Genomic DNA, 18,502 nt, shown 5'->3' on the forward strand with positions numbered 1-18,502 from the left:
TTTGTCGTGCAGATTTTGTAGTGGATCTACAAAGTTTTGCTTCACATCAATGTCTAAGGAGTCTTTGATATCAGATAGCTCTCTCATAGACTCTCCTACATCAACGAGTGCTGGCCCTAAAAGTAAAAAAAGTATTTTTAAATTATTAATGCTCATACTAAAATAGATAAAATGTATGTCTGAGACAAGTCCATATGTTGGTATCTAAGGTATCCACATGTTTGTCTCTTCTTGTTGCTGCATAATAACTTTTCTCCAGTGCAATTTTTAATCTTCAGAATTTCATTTTTTTACATAACCCAAATTACATTAAATTGTGAAAATTGATTTAAAATCAAAATACACACTACTTTGTACGATTACTGGCATTCTGTATTAGTATAACTCTAGCCAAAACCAAAATAAAATCATTTTTTTGTGGAGTTCAGTAAGCACAACATAGAAATACAATTTTACTACATTGCTACAATCCACACAATCCATCACATCCCCAGTCATCTCCTGCTAGCAGTGTTTGCCGATAGACAGTAGGCTGGAGTGAGGAAAGTCCCCTGAACCTTGCTGCAGCTTAGGAATACTCTAAAGCTGGATTTTAAACTCACATATCAACTCTATTTGACATTCTTGTCTCAATTTGTAAGACAGAATCATCTTGAGCAATATTTGTTTTTAATTGCCATTATTTTAACCTAGAGCATGGAGGAAGCCATGTTTTGATTTCATTCTCGAGGATGGAAATCAGACTTTAGTCAACAAAGAGTGGGGGCTCTATTTTAGAAAAAAAAAAAAAAGTAAATTTTCTTTGACTGTAGACAATATTAAAAATGAGGTTTTGTACAATAACGTCTTGTTTAAAGAACATAAAGATTAATTACAAACATTCAGTGTATTTCTGATGTTTATAACAGATATAGCACTGTATTGATACAATATATCCAGAGCAATAATCCATGTCCTAACCTTTGCTTTGAGGTTGGAGCAATGCATTGTTCGTTTTTTTTTCCCATTTTTAGCACGCTTCCTTTTTGTAATTATTTATAATTCTCACTGAGCATAATATTAAGCCCTGGGGGTAAATATATCAATCTGTGCATTCTGCAAGTCGCCGATATTCGGCGACTTTGCAGGGCAGATTTAAAATGTCAATATCTTTACAGGCAAGTTTTGCCTGTAAAGACATTGCTCACACTGCAGTTCTGTGAGGCAGAAGTGCTAAACACTAAACCGTGCTGCCCGTTATAAATTTATGAATTATTATTACTATATCTATGAATAGGACAATAAATAAAAAAATAACTATTAGGCTACAGATGAAACAGAATGTCCTGTGGTGAAACACTAACATCAGGTTAGATACATTCTGGCAGGCTTGTCTTCTGTTTCCAATAAACTTATGAGTAAATTGTCAGTAGGATGTTTGCTGAAGAATATTTCTGTATCTGCTACCTGAATACAACTGCCATTCTTATTTACTTGATTAAGCGGATACTTTTTTCTCTACAGTAAAGAAAGTCTTATCTCATAGTTATGTGTTGATAATCTTAGATTTAACACTTATTATATATTTAGCACACTTATGTATATCATTCTATTTTAGGTTCCTTCTAAATATTCATCCTCTGAATTCACAGAACACATATTGTGTTATCTGAAGACTCATCTGATACCCTTGATCTACTGTAATGAGTAACAACATAATTGAAATACCCTGTTACTCTAGATCAGTACTCTCCAACTTTGCTTTAGGGGAGGAAGGGAGCAGGGGTTAGAATCTACATGGAGGAGGACTGGATAGCAAGGGGTGGCTAAAAAGTAAAAGGCACGGGCAATATTGTGAAAAAGTATACATCTATTTTACTGTGCCCACCACATAAAGCCCTATGCTAAGCTAACAGCCTAATACCCACCACATATTATCCCATTTCCCTCGCATATAGTCTTGTGCTTACATAATAGCCTTGTGCCCACCAATCATACGTACCACATTACAGCCATATGCCCAGATTAACAGCATCATAACCAGCTAATTGCTCAGCATAGTAGCCACAAGCCACCTCTGCCAACACTAACAGTCTTATTCACATCATAACAGCAAGCCCTCAGTTAAAGCTGAAGAGACTAATGCCAATCTCAATCTGTATATGGTTGTATGTGGTGGGCATAATAGCAATTACAACCACCTCATACAGTTCTGTGCAAAGATGTGGGCAACATTATGTAATCTTATTCCCCTGTCCACAAAATACAACCCTGTGACAATTATCATCTTTCAGCATTTTCGTTACCTTTAATCCCTCTCACGATGATAGTTAGTTTTCTCTTCACACTGTTAGGGATGAGAATGTCCTTCTAGTGTAGAGAGTCAATGGAGAGAAAATAGGATTTTTGTACTTACCAAAAAATCTTTCTCTGAACACAAGTTGGACACTGCTCACCTTGGGGACGTTCCAAAGCTGCCCCTATTGGTGGGAATGCTCAGAATGAGCGGCACGTATAACGTTATGGCCAAAACTTGCATCTTTTGAGGCAAAGACATGGAAATGATAAAACCTGGTGAATGTATGAAAAGAAGACCAAGTAGCTGCCCTACAAAACTGCTCAGCCGAGACCCCATGCCGTGCCGCCCAAGAGGCGCTAACCGACCTTGTGGAATGAGCTGTCAGACATTCAGGAACCGGAGAGCCCTCCAAAATGAATGCCTGCCGGATAGCAGCGGTGATTCATCTAGCCACCATCTGCTTCGTGGCCGGCCAGCCACGCTTGTAATCGTCATACAGGACTAGAAGACTGTCAGTCTTTCGAATTGAAGCTGTATGGTCCACATAAATCCTCAAAGCTCTGACCATATCTAAAGAGACTAAGTCCTGACCAGGCACCAGCGAATCCTGAGGAAGAACCGGCAGAATAATATCCTGATTTATGTGAAACTTCAAGACCATCTTTGGTTGAAATGAAGGTTTAGTTCTAAGCACCGCACTATCGTCATGGAAAATCATAAGAGGAGCCCAACATGACAGGGCTGTCAACTCCGAAACCCGTCTGGCCAAAGCAATGGCCAGCAAAAAGGTAACTTTCTACAAGAGAAGTTTTAAAGAAACACTCCAAAAGGATCAAAGGGCGACTTTTGAAGCGCCAAAAGGACCAAGTTTAGGTCCCGCGGAGCCACTGGCGGAAGAAAAGGCGGTTGTACACCATGTAGAAACGTCTGCACCACCGGTAACAGAGCGATACGTTTCTGAAAATACACAGACAACGCCGCTACCTGGACCTTAAGGGACGACAACCTCAATCCCTTGTCCAGACCATCTTGCAGAAAAGCCAACACCCTGAGTAAAAAAAATAATTAGTAGGCACTATGATCTTCTCACACCAACATATATATGCTTTCCAAATGCAGTGATAAATGGTGGATGATGACAGTTTTCTCGCCTGGATCATGGTTTTAACCACTCTCCGAAAATTCTTTCTGATAATCAAGGATTGAACCTCCAAGACATCAAAGACAATTGATCTAGGTCCTGATGAACGAATGGACCTTGACTGAGAAGATCCTTCCTGAGATGCAGACGCCAAGGACGATTGACCGACATGTATAGAAGATCTGAGTACCACGCTCTTCTCAGCCAATCTGGTGCCAGTAGAATCGCTGGAACCCCTTCACCCTTCACTTTGTGCAAGATCGGTGGCAGCATTGGACGTGGAGGGTAAAGCTACACCAACTTGAAGTTCCAGTATACCGTCATAGCGTTCATTAAGAACGCTGGAGGGTCTCTTGACATGGCACAATACCTTTCTACCCTGTGGTTGTGCCACGAGGCCATCATGTCTACTTCAGGCCGACTCCACTGGAGGACTGTTTGAGAAAACACCTCCAGATGGAGGGACCATTCGCCTGGGTGAAGGGCATGCCAACTTAAGTAGTCGGCCTCCCAGTTGTCCACCCCCGGAATGAACACCACTGAAGTTGCAGGAACCTGATGTTCCGCCCATTTCATGATCTTTGACATTTCCTTCATGGCAAGAGGACTCCTTGTTCCTCCTTGATGATATATGCCATCGCTGTAGCATTGTCCAACTGTCTTCGGATCGGCCGACGTGCCAGGAAGGACTGTACCTGAACTAGAGCACTGAAAATTGCCCGAAGTTCCGGAACATTTATGGGCAACTGTGTTTCCTCCAGCGTCCAAGTCCCTTGCAATCTGAGGTGAAGAGTGACTGCATCCCACCCCAACAGGCTGGCATCTGTTGTTACCATGGTCCAGTCCCACACCGAGAAAGGACGCCCCTGTGTTAGGATGGTTCTCCTCAGCCACCAGAGCAGAGACAGGTGTGTTGTCTGACAACCGAAAGACCTGCCTTTCTAAGCAGGGATCCGACCTTGACAACTTTGCCAAAATCTCATGCTGGAACTTGCCCACTTAAATCTTTGCTGGTCTGCACAAAATCAGCAAAAAAACATACATTTATAATTGCAGAAAAAAACCACACATCAGACCCTGGTTGGGACTGCGCTCCAGTGAAAGGTCCGTACCAGCATAATATGCCTCACTACCTGTTTGCACCGCAACTTCTCCACCAAATGCCAGCTGACAGGCTGGGCACCTGGACAGCAAGCAGCTCCGCCTCCATAGCAGTCACGGATGACCGAAGCATGCTGCTGCGACTCCCGTGGCAGCCCGCATCACCTCTCTGGAAGTGGGCTGGGTCCTGGACATTACCAGAGTGTCAGGTGACCCTTTCCCTGGAGCCCTACATCAATCAGGGGGGGCAGCACTAAAGCGCCTCAGGCCCTCTCCCTGAAGTAGCCGCGTGACCGCCACGGAGAAATCCTAGCTATCTATAAAAAAAACCCACAAAAAACCTCTAAGACTAGACTAAAAGTGCCTTACTCCGTAGGCTCTAAGAAAAAAACTGAGCTTTGTTTTACAACATTAGTTTTAATGTTGTAAAACATTAAAACTAATAAGCTTTGTGCGTTAGTCCATTAGAAGTTAGTAGATCTATTGCGGACTAACGCACAAAGCTTATTAGATTTAATGTTTTACAACACCTTTTTGAGAACTAGATGCCGATTTGTCATTAATCATATCCATGAAGAGATAGAACTCGGATCCTGTGCTATTTCTCTATCAAATATTGCATGTCGGAGAATTTTATTAGATATCATCAGATTGATTGCTTAATACTATGAATGCTATGCGTTTATTGAACTGATATATCATATGTGTGTATATATATATATATATATATATATATATATATATATATATATATATATATTATATATTATATATATATATTATATATATCACACACATATATATTTTTTATTGTACAAGTGGTATATATCAACAGTGCACTGTTTTCATTTTACTGTTAAATAAATATTGTTTTTTATTTCAATATTGCGGATTCAGTCTTAAGTGTATTAGTTCCGGCCATCCAGCGCTGATTTTTTTGTATTTTTTGGTTGTTAGTTAGAACCCACAGGTTCTTTTCAGCTGCATGTTTGGCGGATACTGATCCACTTTTATGTTTTATTACTAGTGTTACAGCGCCTTAGAATTGAGTATTTTTTGTTACGAACTTGAAGATGTATATGACTGTGGGTGCCAGATGGAAATACCTGCTTTATGTGATCCCCAACATAGGGCAATTACCTTTAATGAGGTCTTAGAATCTATATTACAGGCAGGGCCGGACTGGGACTAAAAATCAGCCCTGGCATTTAAAGCCCATAGGCCCAACTCTGTTCCAGATTAATAATAATTACAGTACATTTTGCAAAGCTCATTGTTATATGGTGTCCCGTGAGATATTAATGTATTACGTGCAGCTTGACTCTCTATTTGCAGCATAGAGCGCACCAGTATCAGATAATGGTATGCACAGGACTGGCAAGAGAAATTTGGGGCTGAGGTACAGTGAAATTTTGCCCTCCCCCACCCCCACAGGTGCACAGGAAGAGAGATGTATACGGATGCGCAGCTGTGTCGGTGAAGGGGTGTGGTCGTATAGTGTTGGGGGCGTGGTCAACAATGTGGCGTGGCATAACAAATTGGGGGAGACTCAATTGCTGGTGATGTGATACATGGGTATCGCGCAGCCCACATTGCTGGCAATTACGGTTAAAATCTCTGCTTATTTTTCCTTAAGAGGAAAAATGAACAGTGATTTCTGTCAAATTTGAGCCGCAAAGTGTCTCACGGATGTTCACTTTGCAGCTAATTGAATTCCCCCATTATGTATTAAAATGGTGTTGCTCTCACCTACCGGTTATTGCAGCTTTCACAACCTGGTACTGGATTCTTGCATAGATCCTGGAATGTTGGGACCTGTTGGAAAATGTATATATGGAAAACCGAGCAATAAGTTTACATCGTACATGACACAGATCACACAGTATAAAATACATACATTATAATAAAATATTAAATTTATCACCAGCTACATAACGTCACCCCTCAGACACATCACGCCACATCCTGCATCACGCTACCCCCTGCCACATCACCCATCACACCACAATACCCCCCCAGACAAATCACACCATGCCACCCCACAGACAAATCAGGCTACCACCCAGTCACATTATCATGCCACCCCCAAGGCACATTATCATGCCACACAAGACATATTATAACCCCCCGAGACACATTATGACACCCCCCCAGCCTGCTGTACTTACCTATGCAGCTGACATCAGAGTAAAAAAGTACGCCTTGCAGAGTAACCAGGTAAGCTCTTAGTCTCGTGAGATTTGGGGCTCCAGGCCTGCTCTGCAGGCTGCTGGACAGTATATGATGACATATGCTGTCACCACACACTGTCCATGGACAGCTCCCCCCAGAGTTGGATTAAGGCTTTGGGGGGCCTGGGGCACTTAAGACAGAGGGCACTATGGTCTAAAATTAAGAGCATAGTATCATAATTCACAAAAGAGAGAGTTACTAACTAATACACAATGTAGAAAAAATTTACCATTCAGTCGCTTATCAAAAATTATTAAAATCAGAATTTTGAGGTTCAGGTTCATTTAGGTGGCATGAATATTATAATTCATTATCGTAGATTTCTAAGGCACCACAGTGCTCCACAGAGCCATACAGTAGGGAAAATAGTACATTCATAAAACAGGGACATACTAGGTAGACTAAATAAATGAAGACTTGAAAACAAAGGGTATGGAGGACCCTGCTCATTAGAAAGGAACAAGAGGAGCGAGTGTTGCTCAGATTGGAGATTATGACAGTTGTGAGGGTGCATTAGTGTGAATAGTGTTTTTGGAGGATAAGGTCACCTATAAAAAAAGATAGGTTTTAGAGAGTGTCTAAAGATTTGAAGACTGTGAGAAAGCTGGATTGGGCGTAGTAAGGAATCCATAAGTGGGGAGCAGCACAAGAGAAGCCTTGTAGGCGGGGGTGAGAGGTGGCATTGGACATGGTTGCACAGGGGAAGAATAGATACTGGGAAATGGTAGAAAAAGGTGAGGAGATACATGTGATAATAGGGGCAAAGAGAGACAGACACATAAAGGGGGCGAAGGAAAGGACAGACACCCACAATGCGAAGACAAAGAGACACAAACACAAAGGGTATAGAGGTGGGATTAGAGGGTGCACATCTTATGTATACACTGTCTATATATGGCATTGTGCAATCCTTTGGGCAGAGGAATGGAGGTGGTCCTGCTGGTGCCACCTATGCGGTCACCCTGACTGACTGTGCTTTGAGCAGTTAGTGTGTTTTACAGAACTGGCAGAGCCCCAGAAACAAAAATATACATATAGCAACCCTGGGTGGTAGTGCAGCTCTAAAACCAACATTTTAAGAATATCACTAACCCCAGCTTACAAACAACCCTGACGGATTATACAGCTCATATACAGCTTTAAATACTGGAGACCAATAACTTCATAATAATTAATATCAATAACAAGTTTATTCTGACTTATAAAGTAAAGCAAAATAGATATAACTGTATAGTTCAATATCTCAATAGTTCAGTGCTAAATAACAATTATAAAAATTAGCTAATCAGTTAATTCTATTCCTTAGTGTTTGCTCATATATAAAAAGAATGCCATTTCCAGATGGTTTTTGTGCAGTATATTACAGTCCTTTTTTTTTAAGTTACCTTACCTGTTGTATGCTCCAGGCTTCCTCCTTCAGACACTGCAGGCGGTCCTCAGCAGCATATAGTTCCACCCTGCCATGTAATTGGCACCGTAACGCCAGCTCCTTCACTTTTTAAAAATTGGTGCCCAGTTCCTGGACCGTGCCCTCTCTAACTCTCCTCCCCCCCCCTCCCCATTTGCCAGAAGTGCCAGATGGCCAGTCCGGCCCTGATTACAGGATAGAAAGGAGTTTCTGAATACTGATCAAAAATGACCATTAAAAAATACAAAAATAATCAAAACATTACATTTGTCGATCACTGAAATATATGTTACATTAGCAGGCTTAAAAGACCTAAACCAATGGTATTCAGGGAGAAGCTATCTCTGCACTAGCTATCTCTACACACAGAAAGAAAAAATTGAAGTTAGCAGGTTTTAAATTTAAACCATGGCAAACATGATATCACAGAAAGGTCATGTGATCAAGGAACATACACCAGAACATATACAGTACAATGTAATATGTGAAAAAACAAAAAGGATTTACCAAAGTTTGATTCATCTCCAATTTCTCTTCCAAACTTTAACATTGCTTCTGCCAGCAAGGCTTCAGCTTGAGGATACCCGGGTCCCTTTTCTTGTCCTCGAATCTTTGACATTGTGTTAATCATGCTGAGCTTAGCTCGAGAAGCTGTATAAAAAAAAACAAAAAACACAGTTATTGTTTTTCACGTTTTGTGTAAATGAAGTGTTCGACATGGCATAAACTAAAATATAATACTAACTTTAAAAAGAAAAAAAAGCCATGCTCACAAAATAGCTGGATCAATGATTAGGCATGAGTCAAAGCATTTTCTCCTGTCAGTAATAATTACCATGTACTTAGTCCTTTCTGGTACAGCCCCCATATTGCCCAGATAACACTGTCAAATGATAAGAGACATTCCCTTTGTCTCCCTTCTCTTCTCAAAATATATATATTTTTTTTTATTACCCGTTTCCCATTTTCTTTTCTTCTTCAACTTTTCATTAAACAACTCTATAACATTTTTAAAAGATCATCACCTGGATTAGGTTGGAGATACTCTATTGACTTGGTCATTATTTCCATGACAGCCCTACTGGTCACGTCGACTTTCTATAATAAAAGAGAACAACAGGAAATAGAAGATTATATTTAGTTTTGAACTATAAAGAGTATATACTTTGAACACACTACTTACTGCACACATTTTATGGGTCCATGCAATACTTGAACACTTGTTAGGCTGAAATTACAGCATGAGACCCATAATTGTTATTTTATTAGCTCTCTAAGCATAGTGGCACTTTTTGCTCCCCACATTTATTAGTCACTGTAACCTGGCATTTATCTGTTTCCTCTGTCTGCAGATAGCATGGAATAACCTAAGTAGTACTACAATTATAACACTGCAAAAATAATGAGTAATTCTACCGCCTAATTACTACCGACTGGCATTGGTATTTTGTTATATGCAACAATCTCGATTCTTTAAGTATGAAAAATGATTTCTTGTCTTTCATTATGGTTTTGCCAAAGTTGTGTACATAATTGCATGATATAAAATAGAATACAAAACTGTCAAAGTTTGTTTTGTAGTATGTAAATAATAAATAGTTGATACTCCCTTTTTTTTCGAATGTCGTTGTTTATATAGATTGCCAAGACTTCTTTTCAGGTAATGTTTTTTTATAGCCTTCAGCCTTTTTAAAACAAGCAAAAATTATCATCATATTTAAGGCACCATGCCTTGAAAAAATTGGCTTTGCTGTGTCTAGTGTAGCAGGATGCCTATGCTAGATGTAGTTGAATGTTTTTCCCCTGTAAATTTAGGAGCAAACTAAATGAGTTGCCTATAATTCCCCTTTGCTTGCTCTTTGTTAAATCCTTCAGAAAATGGTAATTTTTAAGGTGATGTCACAAAACACTTCAAATGTCAGACCTGTCCCATGCCATTCTACACCAATCAGGTGATCACCTTGATGAAGACTTTCAAGTTGAAAAGTGTTGGTGGATGGTAGGGGAGTTTATTTTCACGGTGTTGCTGTGAATCCTGGAGTTTTATGTGTGTATCCCAGGTCTTGCTCTCCGCTGACTATAAGCTCCTATATCATATTTCATCTGATAGGCCTTCCACTGAACAGACAACTTATATATAGTTATATAGTTTGATATGCCTAATTTGTGTACTTTTGTGTAAGTGCAATTTGTATTTAATATTCATTTAAAAAAAAGGTTATCATGCAAGATCCTTTTTATCTGAATTTATTCTATGTACCAACAACGGAGAGATAAAGAAAGTTGGAAATCGTTTGTATCCTTTCTGAAGATTGTTGAGTGTTAATAATGGACATCTGTTTTAATTGGTACTATTAGAAAGCAGTTGGAGAGATTATAGTGCTGTATGAATTTATATGAAGTGAAGATGTCTGATTCTTCGCCCCAGAGAGATCCACAAATATTTACAAAACAGAGGTGGTGCACTGACTTGAGATTACAACGCTGGTTTCCTACCTGTTTTCCAGTGACCACAACCACAAATGGGCATGGAACTGTGTTAAAACTTTTAAAGGACTTTATCTTCAATTCCCCATTGTTTCATGATTAAACTTCTTTGTATTTTGATTGTTATTTTAGATTTGTAGTAGTGTTACACACATGTTCATTTAATCATTTTGTGTAGCAGAAGCGCCAGCCCGACCTACATTTATCATTGTATTTTTGTGTGTTAATTTATAAAAGTAAGTATACCAGTAACTATTTCCTGTCTTTGTAGTAAGAGGTTAGGGGGGGTTAACGCTAGTCATTGATCACATGACTGTTACCATAGTTATTCAATCTGTATAAGCTAAGATATGTTATGCTATTTAGCCAGTGTTTTTGCGTACAGTCTGGTTTGTTACACGTGTGTATACAGATTTATATAGCATAATAAGAGTTACACAGGAGTTCAGCTGGAGGGAACGAGGAGGGGAAACTTCACCTGAAAACGCTGCTACAGGAGGACAACATCCATCACTCCCTGTGAGTTCCTGTTACCCTTCAAGTCATGCACCTGCTAAAACCACTGCTTTGACAATTCCTTCTAAACTGTTTGCAACCCGTGCTTCTCACAACTGTTTTCTCACTATAATTTTGTACCTCTTACTTTTGCTGATGTTTGTGTTCTCACATTCAAACTACACTTGCTACTTACCTCTCACATGTGCTTATTTTCTTTCTTCACCACGATTTACCAACACAATTTTATTATTCATGCTCCCAGTTACTAATTACTCCCTCTGTCACTCCTGCTTAGCTAACTGTTGCATGCTTCATTTGGACACAGTAGCCTCTTTTCGGACCCTCACCTGACGAGGAGCCACCGGCACTGTCCTCAATGATTGTATTCTACCTGTCAGCAGCAGTGAGAACCTCTCTTGCTTCACTTTGGTGATTAATCAGTTCAAGGCTCCTTTTGCTGATATAGAGCCTCATATCCAGGATTGATGCAAACCTATGCACCACCCAGGCCTCTGCACCATTGATGACTAAAATATACATGCATCAGCCTCATGTTTCCAGTCACCTCCTGCTACTTGGTGCCCTCAGGGGAGGAAGAAAACCACACAACCCACCCAGCACATCACTGGCATAGAAACAGGAGAGGAAAAAGCTCCCCTTAACTACCAAGCACTCTCAGCCATCATGGTAAGGTAGAGTAAGGAGTGCATGTACCTCATTTGTCTACAAGGAGATCAGCTAAGGACACTGGAGGCAGTTTGACAACTAGATTTTTTTTTTATTTTCTACCCTTATCCTATGCTTCTACTTACTATTTACTTACTTACTATCTACTTACTATTACTGGCAATAAGAAAAAATAAGCACTTAAATCTGTCACAATGTCTAAATTTACTGATTAATTTATTAATTGCTGATACAAATTGTATTTTCATTTAAGTCAAATATGTTTTTTCATTACTTTGTGGTCAAATAGGAACATAAATATTGGTGGTGGTGAAGGATTTTAATTTAAGGACCAGTTTGTTTTGCCTATTGTGTATTAGTCTGGTGTGGATAGCGTGGGGGCGCTACAAGCATATTAGCCTTTAGCCTAGGGCGGTCTAAACCCTTAATCAAGTCCTGCTTAATGCCCTTTTCCTTCCTACAGTCTCTTTGCTCCGTCCCTATAGAAGTTCTCATTGGCAGGGCTCTTTATCCTATGTCTTGTGTTGGTCTACTATCTGCCATCCTTGTTTGTTCCTGTCATGTCTTATTGTATTAATTTGCACACTGTTTCCATGTTCGTCATATCTGTATGATTAAGTCAGGCGCTACGTAATCTGTGGCATCATAGAAATAAACGATGTTGATGCCACTAGGCCACACCCAAACTAATGTATTGTGAGCGGATTATTTATTACACATAAATAAGATATTAGTATGTGTAATGAATATTTACATTAGCCAAATGCATTGAAAAAAAAAGAAAAGGGGTTTAGCATGTGTCTTAATTGCCAAAGTGAGCTACAGTTAGTAAAAATCTCTAACAAATATGATCCATTCAAATGTCAATGTAGATACTAGCAAACACATCTTTTTATAAAGATGGAGAGAAATTCACCATTATTGTATCTGCAGTGGATTGTATTTTTCCTGTCAGAAGTATAAGAGAGAGACAGCGGGAGTGTTAATGACATAGTACAAGACAGAATTACAGTGACTTTGGGCTCCAAAATACCACATGTAGTGCAGTGAGAAAAGGTCATTGTGATGCACCTGCATTGTGTATGTCACAACATAAGTGAAAGTAGTGCGAACCATAATTGTAGAACCCACTTTGTTGTGTGGATAATTATATTCCTGGGTTATGAAATAAAGAATTACACATCTCGGGGTTGCTCACAGCAAACTATTAAAGCACAGTTTCACACATTTCCTCTCTGCTGTCTATTTGTAATTTTCTTTGTGCTCCATAATTAAGTTACCAATTATATCACTAACTTCACAGCAATCCTTTGTGGTTTCATTATTACATGTAAAACTGTAAAAGGCACAATTTTCTTCATTATCTTTCTTTCAGCGGCGCATAACTAGTGTTCATATATATCAAAACCAGGGGGAGGATGTGGCTGCTATTGAATTTCTCTCTGACAACACACAGGCATCAGTGACTAAGGAGTTTTTCTCTTCAAAATATAGACATTTTAACCTGTTTCCCTTCTTAAAATAGTACTTTGGTTAGGGTCCCTCCCCAGTAATGTGTGGGCGACTCAATAATTTAACTAAGGAAGTGGAACCCAGATCCCAGAATACTATTACCAAAAGACTTAGTTTCCAAGGATGTGTGACATATAGCAGTAGTTTGGACCCCCATACTTTTGCACAGTCACAGAGATCAGCCAATGCACCGATTGGCTTCTTATTTTACAGTGCAATCAAATTGGGTAGCAGTTTTAGGAAAAGGAAGCAGTAGTACTTCCCATGTAAATAAACATAGTGCCTGGCACATGACATCACTCCTTCATGAGATTAGTACCTGAAGGTGTCCACAAAAAATGTGAAGGGTGTTCTCTAGGCCATCATTACTCTTATCCCTATGTGCCCCAATAAATAAACTTGAATTTATTTTAAATTGCTATGTAAGTTACTAAGAATGAAAAGCTTTCTCTATGAATTCAGTTATGAACAAGTTACATACTTTTTGAAATACAACTCATAAAAAAAAAAGTCATAGTAAAACGCTCTATAAGGTGCTTTTAAGATGTGGCACACAGACTGTAAACATAAGACATGAGAATATTAGTTAGAAAAAACAAAAACAACTAGTTTTTACATTCTTCTGTGGTACTTATATGGGCTCCAGTGTAACTCATGAGCAAAACGCTGCTTCCACTTGAACCACTGTTTCAGCAGGAGATTTGAAAACAGATACTGGCTTCTTGTCATTTTTTAGGACTCTTGGTTGTGGTCAAAGCTTTACTTTGCTGATCTGTCCTTGCTGTCCAGCTGTTTCTTGTTAAGATTGAAGGTGCTGGAGGAATCACTGCCATCCACCTAGACAAGGGTCACCTTTATCACCAAAACCTTGAACGTCAACTTCAGGCAGCTGTTCTTCTCCACATCAAAACATCAATCTAAAAATACTATCTAAAACTATACAACCTTCCACAACCTTTTAACGATGCTGCCCGCCAGAAGCAAAAAGATTGTATAGAGGAATTTTTGGCAAAAGCCCATCTCCCTAAATTATCGCTTCAGGCAGCTACCAGTCTTGGTGAGTGTATTACCTCAGAAGAAGTTGAGCAGGTGGTAAAGGCACAAAAAACTGGTAAGGCATCTGGGCCTAATGGGTTCTCGGCGGCTTATTATAAGAGATTTGCGGTCCAGTTAGTTCCCCGTTTGTGCACCCTCTTTAATTCCATTCTTAAGTGAGCCCTTTGGTCCAAGGAGTCCTTGGAAGCGAGGATCTCCCTGATTTATAAGGAGGGAAAGGATGTCCATAATTGCGCTAGCTACCGGCCGATATCCCTACTTAAGAATGATGTTAAGCTCTACGTCAAAATTCTCGCCAACCGACTTAACTATGTACTCCCCTCCCTAATTCACTACGATCAGGTGGGTTTAATTCCCGGCAGGCAAGCTAGGGACATTACGAGGAGAGCCGTTGATCTTATCCATATACTCAATACTAGGAAAACCCCCTCGATTATCTTGGCGCTGGACGCCGAAAAGACCTTAGACAGATTCTCCTGGCAGTTCATGACCCATACATTTAAGTTTTTTGCCAGACTGGAGATTTCCTGGTGGGAGTGCAAGCCTTATATTCCTCTCCCTCTGCAAGGGTTATGGTCAATGGCTCACCTTCGGACTACAAAACGATCAACAATGGTACACGTCAGGGTTGTCCCCTTTCCCCCCTTATTTTTTCCCCTTGTTATTGTACTCTTGGCGGCCACGATTCAAGCATCACCGGATGTGAGGGGTGTACATACGGGGGACCTGGGGAGCAAGATTTCTCTTTTTGCCGATGATGTGCTTTTGACCCTTTTGCAGCCAAGAATATCCCTGCCCAACATATTTTCTATCATGCCCCATTACGGAGATCTCTCCGGCTACAAAATTAATATCACTAAATCCGAGGCACTTTTACTTAACCTCCCTCCCCGTGATTGTCATGACATCACCTCCCAATTTCACTTTAGGTGGCAAAAGAAAAAGTTAAAGTACCTGGGGATCTACATCACCACCACCTATGAGTCCCTCTAACAGGAGAATTACCCGGCTCTCTTCCTCAAACTTAAATGTGATATTTTCTCCTGGAGGCCCCTAATTATCTCGTGGCTGGGCATGATCATTGCCGTTATAATGTCTATTCTCCCTCCACTCCTTTATCCATTCCAGACACTCTCCGTTAGGGTCCCCATCTCTGAATTGATTGCTATGTATCGACACTTAGTTAAATTTGTCTGGCGGGGTAGGACTCCCAGGGTCCGACTAGCCCAGTTTAAGAAACCTACAAATTGCGGAGGTAGGGTGTTTTCGGATCTGAAGGTTTATTACGGGGCAGCCCATCTCAGTTCTATTGTCACCTCCTTTGCACCTCCGCCCTCCCACGCATGGGAGGATATAAAAGCAGCTTACCTCTCCCTACCAGACCTAGCTAGTATCTGGGGCCCACCTAAACAATCTAGGCTTGCACAGATCAAGCGATTCCCTACCTTACCATTTGCCGCCCGGAACTGGGAGACCTGCAAAAGCCATCTCTCTGTTTCTTCAACTTCTTTGAATATCATGCCCTTATGGCACAACCCTGCCTTCCCTCCCGGCAGACTTCGGTACTTCTCTCCAACATGGACCGCCGCGGGTATCCGATTTGCTCGTGACCTTTTAGATCAAGGAGGATTTATAACCTTTGTTGCTCTCCGCTCCAAATTTCCTGAACTAAACCCGCCATTCTGCCAATACTTACAAATCAGACATTTTATCCTCGCTCTCCTGTCGGGCAATTCACCTCCATTGATCTCCTCCTTTGAGACTCTCTGTCTTTCCTCACCGCTTCAGAGAGGCATGATTTCTTCAATCTATAATTCACTTCTAGACAAATTGCTGATCTCCGGGAGTAGCCACGAGAGAGAGTGGGTGAGGGATTTGGGTCCCCCCGTCCCCCCCGGAGGAGCACTGCTGGGAGACCATCAGATCAAATGTAGCTTCTAGTTCCATCTCCACTTTAATTAAAGAGAATGCATATAAGATTCTCTACAGGTGGTATCTTACGCCTGACAGACTAGCTAAAATGTACCCAACTGCCTCCCCTGCCTGTTGGCGGGAATGCGGACATAGAGGTACCCTCTGGTGGTCTTGCCCTGTCATTTCCTCCTTCTGGGATAAAGTAGCTACCCTCCTTTCCTCCCTTCTTCAATTCCCTATCCAGAAGGATCCTTGGTCCTTCCTCCTTTGCTACCCTATACAAGACGCTGATGTCCCCTCTGCAAAATTGGCTTCGCACTTTCTGGCGTCCGCTAGGTGCCCGATAGCCAAATCCTGGAAAAGCGCATAGCCTCCCTGCGTCTCTTCTCTAAAATCCTATGTCTGGTTCACTGCTAGCATGGAAAAAAAAAATCACTTTCCACCTACGGGATAAAGACAATAAGTTTTACCAAATCTGGGCCTCCTGGTTACACCACTGATGCCCCCAATACTTCACCTCCTATAGGTTGACTCGTTCGTACCAGATACTTCTGCGTATAATAGTCCTACAGATAAATCTACTCCTTCTGAGGTCTGAGACACTGACCTGTATTATCTCACTAGCACAGACAACTCCCTCCCGTCCACCCACCCCTTTCCACCCATTACCCTTTCTAATAATAAGGATATTGCCTGTGTCAATACAGTTCTCCACTTTTATGCTACATGTTGCTATGAACAGCAATTACTAACATGTACTGTGACAGTGATTGCCTTTTTTTTTTATTATGTTCCTGCTATCTCTTCATATGCTGGCTGTCACCCAGGTTGATTGAATCAAATTTGAGTTATAAAAAAATAAATAAAAAAAACCCACCATTTAGGCAGGGCCTTCTTCAGTGTGGCCAGAGAAATCTACTATGCTATTTGGAAGTATATACAGCTATCACAATATGATGAAACACGCTGGGATCAGGTACTTTTCTGTCCCTCTTGGCACTACTGTTGTGAGGTTCTTGGGCTAACTCTTTGAGATGGCAACAGTTTTGGTACTTGCTAACGAGAAGAGGCGCTGCTGAATTATACATTAAAAAAGCGGAGTTGAAATCTCCTGCTGCCTGGCTGGTGTGATAGTGATATACACACGGACTTAAGCCAGACGGTTATAAACAGAGTGGAAGTCCTGCAGCTCTGGTGAGTTACAGAGGCACCCATGTAATTAACAAGTGCCTCTACTTTGCTAAAAAAAAGAAACAAACAAACATGTGATTAAATATACTAAAACCTTGTCTTGAGCTCAGATGTCAACAATTGATTGAAGATGGAAAGGTTTAATCATCTGTACGTACATATGTAAAGAGTGAAAGGTTGAGTACAATAGGAAAGACAGGCTGATGGAAAGAGATAGATGGATAGGAAAGAGCATTATACTTACCCTCTCCATTTCTTTAAAATCCTCATCTAGCTTGGTGCCTTCAGCCCCTCCAACCTTCTCACTCACTTTCTGTAATAAAATCAAAATGACAAATCAATACAATTCACACAGACTGTAGTAGTGTCCCTCCCTCAAGAGATGACTTGTCAAAATGAGCTATTAACACAATGAAGTTTGCAACCTCTCAGCTGGTGCAATCACTTCCACTTGCTAAATTCCCAGAGGAAGGGCAAGATTCAAATTAAATTACATTCAAACAGCTGTCTCCTTTCTTTCTTTACAGAATGAATTCCTTTTCATAACGATTTTTTTAATTGTATATGGTAATCTGGTCAAAGATGACCACCACTGAAGGCTGTTTGCTCATAACCTTTGTGACACTTAACTACTCACTAATCACCTTTTTAGCAGAGAACATTCTCTAGCCATAACTAGTCCTGACACAAAGCATGATTCATTCTCTTCTCAGTTAAATAATGTTCCACAGGTTATCCCCACAGTTATTTTATCCTGGTGCTAGGTTCCTGTTAGCTGACTAAATGTGAATACAAATTTCGAAGTTACTAGTATACACTGCTACACTGAGCCACCAGTCTACCGTGCCTCACAATACATATGATCCTAATGATAGGTCACAAATCTGGCATAACACGCCACAAATCTAGAATTTATTCGCATACACATGGTTGTAGGGTAAAAGAGTGACTTCCATGCTGGATGCTCTTGAAATTTAAACAATAATAATCACACCAA

At 40.6% G+C, this 18,502-nt stretch overlaps 1 protein-coding gene across 1 annotated transcript in view; it reads right to left on the reverse strand.

Annotated features, from left to right (window-relative positions):
- SH3GL2 (SH3 domain containing GRB2 like 2, endophilin A1) overlaps positions 1 to 18,502 on the reverse strand; it is a 125,844-nt gene that overhangs the window by 26,263 nt on the left and 81,079 nt on the right. Inside the window, exons 2-5 of the mRNA XM_075210867.1 lie at positions 17,750 to 17,818; positions 9,186 to 9,258; positions 8,668 to 8,811; positions 1 to 116 (exon numbers count right to left, since the gene is read on the reverse strand). The exon at positions 1 to 116 is cut by the window's left edge and continues 18 nt beyond it. Of these exons, the coding sequence (XP_075066968.1) occupies positions 1 to 116; positions 8,668 to 8,811; positions 9,186 to 9,258; positions 17,750 to 17,818 (402 nt within the window). The remainder of the gene's footprint in view (positions 117 to 8,667; positions 8,812 to 9,185; positions 9,259 to 17,749; positions 17,819 to 18,502) is intronic.

The sequence above is a fragment of the Mixophyes fleayi genome, chromosome 1 (genome assembly GCF_038048845.1).
Source record: "Mixophyes fleayi isolate aMixFle1 chromosome 1, aMixFle1.hap1, whole genome shotgun sequence".
Lineage (NCBI taxonomy): Eukaryota > Metazoa > Chordata > Amphibia > Anura > Limnodynastidae > Mixophyes > Mixophyes fleayi.